Raw genomic sequence first — 15373 nt, 5'->3', positions numbered from 1 at the left:
ATATATTATAATTATATATTTTACAGTTTAAAGAATATATGTGTGTTGAATTATGTCATTGCACTGCAGGGTAAATGAGTGACACAATGCATGATGAAGACATACCTAAGAATAGTGCCCTCATTCTTGAGGCCAAGATGGGTCACAGGAAGCGCATCCCCTTACAGTTGCAGAAGTAATTTCCTGCTTTCCGTAACATGTTTATTTTTCATGGCATCACCGGATTGGGAATACTCCCTATCTCCACTGATGTATGTGGCATGACGCATCCACCATGTAACCTTAATCCTTTGAAATGCCCCTAAAATAGAGCTTCCTGCCCCTAGAGGTTTAGGAAGCGACCAGTTTACAAACAATAGCTCATATTAAAATGGACAGAAAAAGTCGGTTTTGTCTTAGTCGATAGGCCAGGCTGCTTATATCACACCTCTGTGCCTTCTGGCCCTTGCAATAATATATACTAATTTTTCTCAATATACTAGTTTCATATTACTGCTGCTTTCTCATCCTTGATGAATAAGAGATGAAGGCTTGGCTTGTATGTTCTTGCAGATTTTAGAGAGCTGTCTGCTCCACAAACCCCTAATGGCACAGTGCTGCCATCTCCATTGGCATTTGGCTTGTGAAAAATCCCAAATGTAGTTTTTGCCAGATGCCAGTTGTCGACGTGTCTCTCTGATGCCACATTCAGCATCATTATTAGTTTAAAATGTTATAGACTCTACACCATTTATCCAAGCATCTGCGTAGCCAACAGTTGCTTATAATTATCCTTAGTTTAATGCTACATTGAACCCTGTGACTGTGAGATTGGGGTTGTAATAGTTACCCTAACTCTTCACTAGTGCAGATGAGATTTAGATTTAACATTGCTCTTTCTAGGGTGTTCAGTATCAGATGCCTCAGGCTAACCTTTGGGTCAAATAAAAGCAGATTGACTTTTTTTCTTTTCCTTCTGCAGGGGTTTGGTTGAAGAAGAAGAGGAGAGACTGAGCTGCCTGTAAGATGAAAGAAGAGGTGATGCTCTCCTCTGGACTGAAGCAGACACAAAGAAACACTAAAACCACATACAATTCAACCCTTAACAGCAAATCTCACAAATCAGGAAAGTAAAGAAAACAGCTGTCAGACACACTTAACCTTCTGAGCAGATGTAAACCTTCACTGACAGATGAACTTCAGGGAGTTTGTGCAAGCTCATTGATAACGGGTCAGTGGCAGGTAACCTCGGGTCTTCAAGAAACGCTGGATCTGTGCAGCAGTGGGAGTGTGTTGAGAGTGATGGGGGATTTTCAGCACTGGAATCTCCTATTGAAAGTTGCATAGTCCCTGTCACTGAGACACATACACACCCTACTGTTGAAAAGTTTGGGGTCAGTAAGTTTTCTTTTTTTAAAGAAGCAGTACTTTTATCCAACAAGGATGCATTAAACAAAAGTGATGATAAAGACATTTATAATGTTACCAACGACTTCTATTTCAAATGAATGCTGAACTTTCTATTAATCGAAGAATCCTAAAAAATACATAATTCCCCCCCCCACCCCAAAATATTAAGCAGCACAACTGTTTTCAACATTAATAATAAGAAATGTTTCTTGAGCATCAAATCAGCATATTGGAATGATTTCTGAAGGATCATGTGACACTGAAGACTGAAGTAATGATGCTGAAAATTCAGCTTTGCGATCACAGGAATAAATTACATTAAGTATACTGAAAAAAAAGTTACTTTAAATTGTAATAATATTTCAGTTACTGTTTTTACTTTTTTTTTTTTTTTTTATCAAATAAATGCAGACTTGGTGAGTGTAAGAGACTTCTTTTAAAAACATTAAAATAAATAAATCTTACCAACCCCAAACTTTTTAAATGTACACACATTTCCCTGTGCTTTGTTGAATCTTAACCTTTCCTGTACTGTCCAAACATTGTTTTAGAGCATTTACATGCACTTTAAAAGTTTCAGTCGGAATAAAAAATCATTTGTATTATTAAAATGCTTTAGTCTGACCGAAATTGCACCGGCCTGGTTTTGTAGTTCGGACTTATGTTATGAGACTTAGAAAATGAAATTGTTGCTTGATTTCATCCACCTTATATACACACTACCAGTGTATTTAATCCTTCAGATATTCAATTACGTATTGTGTTATGTATACATGGACAGAAAAGAAAATGTAGCTTGACTACCCAAAATTATGCAAAAAAAAATAAAAAAGTTAAACAGCTAAAATTCATTGACTTGTTGGACATTTTGCCTGTCTCTTATCATCTGCAGCTCGTTTTAAATTGAAAATACTGACTCTCTTCAATGCAACAACTTACAGCGTTTAAATAAATATTTGCCTTTGAAATCAATCAGTCTTTTTCCTCATCTGTCTGAACTCTAAGTTCAGTACATTTCACTTTTATGGGAGTGTTTTGTGCAGACATGGACTTAAAAGAGACCACAATCGTCCTTCTGTCAGTCAAGTGCCATATCGTTTCACCACCTTTGAAGTCTTGAAATGGAGCGCTGTGGAGTTTTACCCAGCGAGCCCTTCAATCTTCATACTGACCATCACTTGTAAGCGCCCTGTGATTAACCCTATCAGAGGCTTGTTATCTGTGCATTTAAGATGAAAAATGCAGCTAATAATGGATTAGATAAGATTATCCAGGACCCATGAATTCCTGTTGAACTGAAGCCCATCCGTAAGGCCTGCGGTGCGGCTGAACTGACCTGTGCAGCCAAACTGACTCCTTTAATTCGGTGGATATGAAACATGGGCGGCAGGAGAGGAAGTCGCTCTGTCTTTGGGGCCCTTATTTTCACTGCTGAGGTACTTAGTCATTCTTGTTGCCCAAGGGCACCAGATCACCCTGAACCTCCCCCTCTTTAAATACACTCACCCACCCCAAAGCCTTCTGGGTGCTTGTGATGAAGTATGGGACCCTGGGCCTGGTCCGCTGGCCTGTGGGGATTTTGGTTTGCTTCTGGCCTTTCCTGAGGTTTGACAATGGAAGAGGGGAGGGGAGGATCTGACATCAGCAGGAGGGAGCAAAAGGTCATGTGGGGATATTTGGCAGGGCATATTTTACTCAATGCTCATTGTCTTTCTTTCTGTTTTGCATCTTTTTTTCCAGTTTGTTTCTGACTCTAATGTGATGAATATTGTGTTCTCATTACTCGCTAATTTGTTTACTGCGTGCTGATGTACCTCAAATTAAATTTGATCAGTTAAACATTTCTTAAATACGGGTAATGCATTTTTAAATCAATTTGCGCAACATTATGTTAATTTCGTAGGGATGGTTTGTGAGTCATTTACAATTTCGTAATTTCAATTTTCTCAATTTGAAAAGCGTATCCAGGCTGAAAACAACTGATTAGAACAAAAACAACTGCTCATTAAAACAAGAACTGAATGATTTTGCTGATGATGGCAGGGTTGGACATGATGTATTGGTATGGGAGTTTCAGCCCTCGTTTTTACCCCCCAGTGGACCCTTATGGGACGTCTGAGGGGCTATTAACCCCTTGTAGACCAGCAGTGACATTGAGAGGTCAGAGGCCGGTCTTCCTTTTAGCTTTCAGACCTTGACAACTTGGCATTAGGGGTCAGTCATCAAAGCTGAGGTTTGGGTCAGCGGTCAGTGACACCCCTGGCCTTTTAATCCTGATGGCCTTGATGAGAAGTGAAAATGGAGGCAGAGATCAACGGAGAGACATCTATGAATAACAAAGATTAAACGCCAGCTCTTAATCTTTACTAATACTAATGCTTATGGAAGTTTACACACCTGAGTCTGTTATTGCTACCCTCACGTCCTGCCTGTGTGTAAGCATGAATACACTGATGTTAATAATAAGGCTTAGAGTGAGAATAATGGGGTCAATCGCACCCATGTCAGATAACAAAAATAAATTTAAAATAAGGAATTAAATTTTGCACAAATGATACAAAGTGTTTTGAGGTATTTATTTATTTATTGTGATTTATTGCATCCAGAGTTTTAACATTTTATGTAGGAATTCACAATATTCTTAATGGTGATTGCCATTATTCTCATTACTGCAAATAATAATATAATAGCTAATAATAAATAAATAATATTATAGTAATATAGTATTTTTTATCATACTACAGTGATAATATATGCATATTTAATTAGAGATAAATGAATGCATTATATTAATATTTAATATAGTTTAATATATAATATAATATATATTTAATATATAGTTTAATATAATATCTTTTAGATTTTGGTGTGAAATGATACCAAAGGTTTTGTGAGATTTATCCAAAGAGTCAAATAATGTCATTTGCTAAGCAAGCAGCTTTCCACACATGGTACAGGGAAATTTCACATGAAAAATGGACATCCAACCTTGTATAAAGTAGTCATTGGCAATACCCTATGATATTTGAGCCAAACAGAACATGCTGTTTCAGTCCTGAAAATTTGGATTAGGTATTCGAGGTAATGTTCACTAGAGAGCAACACGTTTGATTCAATTCAGCGATCACCTCTTGATAGACACTCTTAGCCATTTTATCCCAACCTGACCGACTGAACAAATAAACAAAGTCCCTTTGAAAGAGAAAACTCATTTTTAAGCTTCACATATGCTGTGCCTAGAAACGAGACCGAGCATGTTATTATAGCAAATAAACAAAGAGAGGGAGGGGGGCGAAAGTAAAGAAAGAAAATAACGACTGAAAATATACAAAAGTGAGAGTCAATTGAGAAAGTATTTCCATAATAAGAACCGAACAAATAATAAATTTCAGCTCTCAGCTGCAGGGAATCGGCAAGATGTTGCCAGCCGAAGAAAGAAGGTGTCACTCTTTCACCCTCTCTACTAGGATGATGGAGAACACCAAACAACATCATTCTAGCTCAAGGTTGTCTTTATTTTTTCATGTTCATTCTTTTGCATAGGTGTGAAATTTTTTTTTTGGTTCACATTTCACAAAGAATTTCATCATCCATGAAGTAACCTTGGTATGACAGTCTGTGTACTGTATATTTTTATGGTTCTTGTGACATTTAAATTTAACTGGGATGTCGTAGGTTAATGATTTTCCACTCAGTGACTTTGTCAAGGTGCTGCTTTCGTGTAGCTAATGCATCAACATCACAGGATAGATTTAGAACCTGACTTTGGCAGGTTTTCATGTGTAAATTAGCAGTAGTTTCATTGTCACAACCATCTTTTTGTCAGTTAAGTCCCATTCGCATCAAGATTGATAACTATACTAGTGCGACCGCACCAACTGATGATAATATTCTATGTATTATAAGCACATGCTGCAGTCATGTTTTCTTTAAATGCTCACGCTCTGGATTTCTGATTGACTGACATTCATCAGCTAGAAAAAAAATTCAAAAAATTATTCCAACAGTGGTCTTCCAGTGTGGGTTTCCATCCTTAATGAACGGCCTTAACACCACAATAAGCAAGGCTTAGTATATAGTATGTATCATATACATAGGCATGTTTACCCATGATGCTCTGCTTTGTGTCATACTTAAAAATGTTGTCATCCTTTTAGCTTCATATGCCATTCTAGCCAATCTCATCATTCCATTGTCCTATGATGAATATAAATGTATATACAGTGTACATAAAACATTCTCATTCTGTGTTATGTTAAAATAACCTGTTTCTTGTAGCATCTGCTTTTATCTTCACAGCAATTATTAATATTTATATGGAGTGAAAAGCAGGATATGAGTTGTATAATCCCTAAAAATGGGTTTGCATGCTGCTTACTTCATCCTTCGAAGCCATTTTCTTTCTTTTGTATCACTGAGTTTGATACAGCGTTAGCCTGAAGGTATGACTGCTGCTGGATCTTAAACAGACTCTGAAATGATTTTCCACTAGTTACTCATTCATCTTACTCCATATACTGGTCTGGTTCCTCTCAGAGCTGACAGGTCGAGCAGGTAACCAGAAGGCTGTTGTAGTTTGTACTGAGTAGAGTGTTAGTATTCAGTTTGGCAGCTGAAGCTGGCATGAGTTGGCACCCCTCTACTCTTAGTAGATAATGTTACCAGACATAGGACACATCTTTTATACTAAAGAGATTATGGTAGGCATTATATCCCCTTTTATCAGAGTAAAGCTGCAGGATAATGTTCCTAAGGAACTTTAACAACATATGGAGCTTATAGTGATTACTAACAGATGAAAAGATACTTACCCTCAACCTCTGAGGTTTATGCAATAAGCCATATGGTTTGTAAATATTCGATAAAAGGGTTTGATGAGGTCAAAGTCATCTGTAACCGTTATGTTTTGGTGGAAACTGTGGTCGCCGATCTTTATTGGTTACTTGCTGTGAAGTGTTGTCAACTAGCAATATCCAAACTCCATTTGGAGACAAAACAATCTCACCTTGCCTTCGAACAACATCTGCTGCCCATTTGGGAGCCATTCCCGCAGTCTGTGCTGTTTAATATTCACAAAGTCTCTGGAATCCGGCTGGTGCGAAAAACAGGAGAACGACCTGGAGGAACACCCAGAAACGAGGGGGTTAAACAGGCATTTTTGAACTCTGGTAATTTGGACGGATGGTAACAGCAATGGCGCTCGGGACTCTTGGGGGGCCCTGAGGCGAGGCCAGACCCGAGGGTTAGCCACACAGGAAGTTTACACAGCAGCATGCCAAATCAAAATCTATTTAATCATCAAACCGAACGAATAGGAGCTGTCCGCCAGACACAGCTCAGCAGCTGCCTCAGATGAAGACAAATGTGCTGCGGAGCTGCTGGAGCAAAAGCTAAATGCATTTGGAGCCTTCATGAAATGGCATAGCGTAGGTGCATGCTTCACGAAATAACTCGTTGAACCCTTTTGATACAAATTGAAGCGCTTTTAAATGCATTTAATTGTTTGCATATGAGCATCTGCAAAGAGATATTATTTTGCCATTGTTAAATAAGTTGTGGAGTTGATTCATGCTTTATGAGAATTACTTGCATGTGGAATTGTGACATAAACAATGTTAATTGCCGTTTTAAAACTGCACAAACACTTCCCATATGTTTTACTGTAAGCCAAAGACATTAACCTTGTTAAATGCACTTGAGGAGTTCAGTATGACTCGAATATGAGAGTATGTAATGATTGATGGGCATGATGATGAAAGTTGAATTCCAGGCAATAGAAGCTCATTGTTTCATTTCCACATAGGATGAATATAATTTGTTTACGCATATGGATGTCTCTCAAGAGCGTTTGTTTTCTTTGCATGCTGTGTTTGGTTTTCTCATGAATCTGATATCTGAGTTTAAGAATATAAAATAGAAAAATAAAGAAAGGTAACCTAAATAATGCAACCAGTCTGATATGTATAGACTGCAAGTTTTTTCATATGCATGAGAACATCATCTCTTTGTCAACAGCTCCAGTAGTAATCATCAGGATGGTATTAGGCTTCTGGGTGGTATTGTAGCTGAAAAAATCCCTCTTTGATCTTCAGTCAACCATCATCGGTTATCCTGCAGAGAAGAGAGAAGCGCTTGTGTATGTTCGAGACTGATGCTATAATGGTTGTCTAAACCTGAGGGTGGTGAAGATCATTAAACACCTCCTCAGTCTCTCTCTAAAGGACATCTCTCGTCATGGCAACTATATAAACATCACACACTTTCTCCCGCAGGGTAAATGTGGAAGGAGCATGCAAAGGTGCTACTTCTGAAGTCCACTAGGGACCGGGACTCTATATACAGTTGAGATATGCAGAGTCAGGCTGTCTAGGTGCTTGTAGGACATTGTACAGTGATATAATTTCCTGTTTAAAAGAGAAAATAGGCTACACAGGTTGTTCATAATTTAAAAAATCTGAGTATCTGAGAGAGCATGTAAAAAGAGAGTATTCAGGCTCCATGGTTTCATACTTATGAGGTTGGTCAGTTGTGAGAACTAATGCGAATTTAAGGCCTGCTGAGAAGATAGCATTATCAACAAGGTCTGGACAATCTGCTAACTAGTGCGGAGGAAGCTGCTTTGAAACTGTGGCTTGCCAAGCTACACGGTCTAATCATAATTTGAAGCAATGCAGTAGTCGCTATCGTTATAGCTATAGCTATGAACTTCCTTATTCTCACAGGATTGAAAAACTTAATAGTTACATCTATTAAAATAGTCCTTGGTGTGAACAGGTATTAACCGTCTAATAATATAAATTAAAGAGCTGAATTTTTGCATTTTTAATACATTTGAATTTGAAAGTGTCTTAATTAGGGTGACACTATACAAACCATATGACTATCACCAACAGGTACATTATATTAAGTACAACAAACACCGTAAATTACATAACCGAATCGAATTATGACACAGGGACTCGAATTGTTTAATCCTTTTTGTGAATTTATTCATTCTTGTCTGACTGAACCAATAGACTGAATCGGACTTAGAATTAGACTGGGAATTAGACTTTACAGTGCATGTTCGATAAGATCCTTTAGATGAATCGATTCATTAGAATAAAAGAGACTTTCCCTTAGTATCCAACATGTTATCCAACGCTACATTTGAGAGGGTGGGCCTATTTGGATGAACCGATTCACTACAATGAATCGGATTTACGTCACACATGTGAAAGGGAGAGAACCGTTTAGGAGAGCGCGTTTGATCGCACAACCGGTTTCATAAAGTACCTCTTTATTGTTAAAAATACGCAGTTATGAAAATAACAGAGCTACTGTCACGCTACTGAAACATGTGTGGGTAAGTTTGTAGCGTCGCTACATTGAGTTCATAACACTGTTTAAAACTCTGGCCAAATATAGTAGGTATAAACAAGGCCTTGGGTCTCAAGTGTTTTGATTTTGATTTCATACACTTCAGACAACTAAATTTGTGGATGTTTTTGTCTCAACTATTGCAGAGTTCAGTACAGTGTGTCTATTTAGTATGTGTTTAGCAGATTGTTGCCCACTTGTACGAGTTTAGACTCGATTTTATCGCAGTGTTGCAGTTGCACTCATGTTGTTAGCAGGGTTATCATGTTGACAAGAAGAAATGGACTGTCAAATGGGGCGCATTTAATGTCGAAAATCTCCAGCCAGGCAAAGCAGCAAATTGTTTTGCAGCAGATGTTGTCTGGCTACTTACGATTGACTTGTTTGTTTGTCAGAGATGTCTTGACTGTCTGAGTGGCTCTGTTGGTTCATGTTTGGGGCTCCGGCCAGTAGCCAGAGGATCTGGGGTCAATTCATGACTTCGCCAAACTGTAGTCATGGCAACAACCGCAGTGGTAATCATGTGTGATCATGCTTTTGTAATCTCAGCTGCTGGATCAAATGGCAGCTGTTATCATAAAATAATTGCAACACTCTCAAACATGTGGAAGTGGTTTGAAGATTCACTTGCTTTCTGAGGATGCTGGCTGAACATCACATTAAAGTCACCATGAAATCAAAATGGAAAATTCTTATTTTTTTAATGGAATACTGTAGTGTTTATTATAAATAATTTATCCGTGCACTTCATTATTTTTTTTTAATTCATGTGCCCTCCTAATCTTTAATCAAAAACGATTAGATTTTCCCCTCCCCCTCAAAACGACTCATCTTCTCTTCCGGTCACGAGCTATGGTGCAAGGGCGGAGCTAGTAACGTGAGGGGTAAACGCTGGGATAAAGGACAGGGGGAAAAGCTGAAGCTGATGCTTCACTTTATAGCACTGACACCAGTCATGAGGGAGTACGTTACCCCTAAACATTGAAAAGATATTAGGATATTACGACAACATTACTCTTAGGACATCGCAAACAATTTTTTTTCATGACTTAAAGGAGTAGTTCACTTTCAGAATGAAAATTCTGTCACCATTTACTCACCCCCCACTTGTTCCAAACCTGTATGAGTTTCTTTCTTCTGTTGAACACAAAAGAAGATATTTTGAAAAATGTTGGGATCCGAACAGTTGATGAGCATCATTGACTTCCATTTCCTACTATGGAAGTCAATGATGCTCATCAAATGTTTTCATATTCTTTAATATTATGAATTTTTTCTTTCTTTCTTTTTCTGTTTTTTTGTTGTTGACATAAATGCATTCGTTTTCCAATTTGAAGGACAGAAACAATAGTTTGTGTTTTCCCTTATCAGTGCAAAGTCATCACAAAATAATGATTCATGTTGATATTGTTAAGGCCCATTTAGTTATATAGCATAAATATGTATTTATAGTCTTGTAGATGGCAATAGTGACCTGTAGCGGTCAGATTAGTTCACACAATTTTTGGGGGGATTTGAGATGATACCAGAAAATGTGAAAATGGAAATTATTATAATTTTTCAGATTGAAAATGTAAAATTGAAAGTGGAAATATTGCCCTTAATAGTGAAGTTTAACACTGTGTGATATTGCTTACACTTGACTTGACCTTTGGAAATCAGGGTGTCGTCTACATTTCAGTACAACCCTAATTATTTTCTTTGTACATTCCCTTCCTGTTTCATGTTTCATGATCCTGGTGCATTGGTCTTGTTTTGGTGCTGTCTACTGCATGCTGTAATCCACACAGCAGGCTCTCCAGACCAGGACGAGTGGTGGAGGTCCTCAGCACCACTCTGCCAGTGAGTCTCTTCTTTACTTTCTCTACTTCCCTTGTCTCTGTTTACAGGCTGTCTCGACCAGACCCAGGCCCTGCCTGCCATCACCACACACTCCAAAACAGCAGAAAGGAAGGTCTTCGGGTTTATGTTTAATAAACAATCCAGTGAAAAATAATTAGCTGATAAGGCGCCTGTTTTGATTCAACATGGAGGTGAAGTTTTACATATCTTCTCTAAGCTCAGCTGCATTTTTAATATATATGCTGAATATTTAATGCATTTACAACCTAAAGGAACCGTGATGAAATGCAGATTTATTCCTCGGGGAGAGTTGAGGGAAGGACAGTGCACATGGATTTGCATATCTGTCAGCATCACTGCACATCTTGACTTTCTTGCGCTACTCTGCGTGTGCATGGCACGATACAGGTCCCTGTGATCCGCAAGACAACCGGTTTGCTCCAGATGTGCTGAGATTTATTCTGTGGTGGGGCTGTTTCTGTGCCTGGTGACTTCTCTACAGACTGTGCCAAGAAAGCCTGGCTGGTTGTTGAGCGGCAGCGTCTGAGACGGGCTCAGCTGGCTGTGCTAAAAGATAAGAAAAAGAGAACAGAAAGCTCTCCCTCTCTTTCTGTTTCTATCCATTTCTCTCTCTCTCTAAAACCCAGAGGAGCTGACCTGCATTAAGACATCAGGAAGAGTGGGGCGGTTAATAGGATGGATACAGGCAAACATCTTCAGAAGCTTGTTAAAGAGAGCAGCGTTGGCAGCGATTTAGAAAATCAGCTATTATAGTTTAATGAGGTTCATCAAATCCGAGTTGGCAAATTATAGCATTCTGGCCCCCTCCCAAAAAACATCTCTTTTGCTCTGTGACATCTCCATCTCCGTGTACTAATGCGTTTATAAGCTGTGTAGAATTCACAAAGGCAGTCAGTATGTGAGCCTTATCGCATGAATGAAGCATCCCTGGCCAAGATTTTCCAGCCGTTACATCAGAACACCTCTCCTCCAAAAGCAGGTCTGTTTCTCATTGAGCTCAGTTTGTTGTGATGTTTCATGTATGACGTATGTAAAGATTTGAACTTGAACTTGCTGCACTCCCTGATGCTTCTGTTCTTCTTTAAGTTTGCCATAGGACTATCTGACCGGAATTTCCACATCCACTGCAATTTTGTGATGACCCCTGCACTTCAAAGCTTATGTATGCATATACAGTGTACCAAGTAAGACAACATACATATATCAGATGATCTGAATCAGGGGTGTCCAGTGCCTGTTTTTTCTAATTTTTTTGTAACAAAAGTTTTAATATTATGTTGTTACTGTCATATGACAACATAAGACAACATGTTGTTTCCCAAAGTAAATAATTGGCTTTTATGTTGTCGCTGCACTATAGTCAAAGAAAATGATTAAAATATTATCTGGAAAATATTTATTGTTAGAATAATACTGAGGAATGATGTATAAAACCTAATTTACTTTTTAAACTTTTTTTCATATGGTCTGACCAAATTTAGATGTGAATGACTGATTTCTGTCACTGCATTTCAGACAAACACTACTTTTCCATCATGGAACAATTCGAAGATACAGATTTTGTCAGAAGTTGTATCCAGAATCCTTTTGGCTGAAATATCTTTGAGTGAACACAGTGCTTCTGCTTCTGTGTGGCCACATGTCATGTCTGCTTGTATCACGTTATCACCAGGTTCAGTTTATCAACTTTTGCATAAGTTCTAGGGATGGGAATTTACAGTAATGTTAATAATCGATTTTCATTCAAATTAACAGTCAATTAATTGATTAAACATCAGCACTGCATAATAAATGTGGAGAAATCCTAATATCATAGCAATGGCTGAACAATAACCTACATAAACTGTATCTGTACAGAACAAACAGATACAATGTTATACAATGATGACGCATCTTCCATGCATGGAACCCCAAAAAAGTTTTTTGAAGCAACCGAGTGCATATGCTCTAGACTGATGTTGCATCACGTCTTGTTATTTTCTACACTTCTTGTGCGTGATGAGCGGTGTGGTGCCAGTTAACAGATAAGGGTGCCACGCAAATGTGCTCTTCACATGACTATTTCTCCTTCTGCTCATCTGACCATGAACATAAATGCCTGAAGACACAGAGTGTACTCACCTCTGACACCTCACTCACAGTGCTCATTTAAACTGACAGAGAAGTGCTTATTAGAAATAGAGATGCAGAATAACATCAACACTGTAAATAAAGTGCTTGTCATGATGTACTCTAGTATATGATTACATATTTGTAGTGCAGATACTCTTCACTTATAAGGAAACGCTCCAGTAACATTTGTTATTGAGCCTGTTTCAAGCAAGCCAAGAGGTGCACATTTGTGTAGCGGGCATGAAATACATACATCACCAATGTCGGATGATTTTAAAGGCAGTGTTTTTGCCATCTGTTTGGATGATTACTGGAATGCATTTGAACTGAAATTGATTAGACAATAGACAATCTGTAAGCTTAATCGATTGAATTCTTACAAGCAATTAATCAATCTTTGATTAATCATTCGCATTCCTAGTAAGTGCTCAGCAAAATGTTACTAGTTCCTCTTTCTTTAAAAGAGTGGTCTTTATAGGAAAAATATCATAGTACCACTTTATTCATTTGCCTCTTTCATTGAGTTGATTTTAATGTTACGGGCTCAAATAAGAGATCATTTCAAAGGGTCAATTGAAAAGTTATATCTAATTCCTCTCGCACACAGCCCTGTTTTTGGATGGTGTGGTGGCTTCTCAGGGCTGGTAACTGGGAGGTTCCTGGTTTAATTCAAGTACGCCATTTAAGTAGGGCACAAAACCGTAATAAGGTACTTGATCCTAGGTTGCTCCCTGGGATTGTCTCTGTGGTAAGTTCATAGTCTTGTTCTGTGGTTACATTATATGAATGCTGTGGAAATAGACTATTCACCCTATTCGTTTTTAAACTCTATTCTTTCAACATGAAACTTCTCACTTAGTCAGATCTTTTGGTTCAATGTATTCTTGGCAACAAAAAAAAAAAAAAGAAGAAGAAAAAAGTAAGTTCACTGCACTGTCAAGTTCTTACAACTCAATCTTCCCAACTTTAGTTAAGCTGTGATTATGGTAAACTTCACTGGGTTCAGACAAAACGGTCTTTATTCTTCTCTGTGAGCAGAAGGAAGATTAATTTCCCACTTGAAAGATTAGTTGAATACCTTGAGGGTAGCGACTCGTGCTGCTGTCTGTCTGTCAAAACGGTGGCTGGGCCGTTAACGTCTGCCTGTTTAGTGCATAGCCGCAAACCACAGCCCTCCTGCAGGGCCCAAGTTTTCCTTCAAAATGTAGCATCCACCTACTGATAGTTACTTTCCTTAGCAGATAATCATTTTGCACTTGTTCTACGATAAGTTGTAAAGTGTGCTCCTATTTTTTTTAGAGGAGCCACACCACGGTGCCCCTCAATGGGGTTCATCAATGGTCTTTCCTGGATCAGGATGTTTTATTGTTAGCTATCTGACAATCTCTCTGGTGCACAGTACTGATAACCTTCTCTCTGGGGTGACTCCCTTCTAATCTGTTTCCTTTGGGCCCTCGTGCAACTTATGCCTGGGTGTAAAATCACATTAAGGCCTAGTTAACATTTAGAAGAGGATGCAAGCAGATGCTGACGTTTAAAATGTTGCCATAATGGATTTATGTGCAGGCCAAGGCAGCTGCAAATAGTTCAATAAAAGTTTTAAAAAACAATGCTTCTGAAGTGACTGCCCAGCACAAGCCCTTGCTCCATTTTACAATGTCACAGTATCCCCGTGGGGTGAGTCTTGTTTACTGCCTGAAATGCAATCATAAAGACTGAGGTAGAGCTTCCAATCTTCCCCACTCCCAAAACAATCTCAAACCTCCCTCTGTACCAATGCTTTGAAACTGGAGACCACTGGAGGTCCATGAAAGAAGTTGATTAGTGAGTTGATAAGTAGAATTGACCAAAAATGTAATTGACTTGTTAATCAATCAACTCCATTAATTAACTGACTATAAATATTATTAAAACATTGAAGGGGACATGATGGGGTGGTCAGAAGTGGTCCTCCACCTGGACTGTACATGTTTTCATACACTGAAATGTATTTTTAATGTACTGACAGCATGTAAAACATAAGTATTTTATGTATTAACAACTTCAGAGATGTACAAATGTCTTTGAATCCTTTTGTATTCTGGAATATTGAATGCATGGAAGTAATAGGTTGATTTTATTGTATTTATTCAATAATATATTCAGTGGCATCACGTTTATATGCCACCAAATGTGATGTTTTTATAACAGTTTCATTCTTTTCTGTGTGATTTCTGGTTTCAAAGGATTCCGTCGCTTTTCACAAGCCTGAACTATTTGTTAAAACAATGGAAATTGTCATTGTTTAAACATTACTTGAATATTTAATTTATTATTTTGTTTGCAGAGATATATCATATAGAAAAATATTTTAATTAATCGCTAATTTGCTGCTCAAGAAACATTTCTTATTATCGATGTTGACAACAGTTGTGCTGCTTAATATTTTTGTAGAATCCTGATAGTTTTTTCAGGATTCTTTAAAGAATAGAAAGTTTAAAAGAACAGTGTTTATTTAAAATAATAAATGCAAAAGATTCATAAAGATTTTTAGGTTTAGATGCTGTCAGTAGGTCCATATTGTACTTTACCCTGTATATCCAAATCTATAAACACTTGTGTTAAGTTAACACAAGTACCTATGAATACTAATAAGGTCAAGCTGAAGCCT

General features: G+C 38.0%; 1 protein-coding gene across 2 annotated transcripts in view; it reads left to right on the top strand.

The window, feature by feature from the left end:
* Positions 1–1390, top strand: part of LOC107658132 (desmin-like) — a 15049-nt gene extending 13659 nt beyond the window's left edge. For both annotated transcript variants that reach the window (XM_016446588.1, XM_016446587.1), the window contains one exon: positions 962–1390. In XM_016446588.1, coding sequence (XP_016302074.1) covers positions 962–1004 — 43 coding nt within the window. In that variant the 3' untranslated portion in view covers positions 1005–1390. The remainder of the gene's footprint in view (positions 1–961) is intronic.
* The last annotated feature ends 13983 nt before the right edge of the window (positions 1391–15373 follow it).

The sequence above is a fragment of the Sinocyclocheilus anshuiensis genome, unplaced genomic scaffold, assembly GCF_001515605.1.
Source record: "Sinocyclocheilus anshuiensis isolate Anshui unplaced genomic scaffold, SAMN03320099.WGS_v1.1 scaffold227, whole genome shotgun sequence".
Lineage (NCBI taxonomy): Eukaryota > Metazoa > Chordata > Actinopteri > Cypriniformes > Cyprinidae > Sinocyclocheilus > Sinocyclocheilus anshuiensis.
This window is presented reverse-complemented; position numbering and strand designations above follow the sequence as displayed.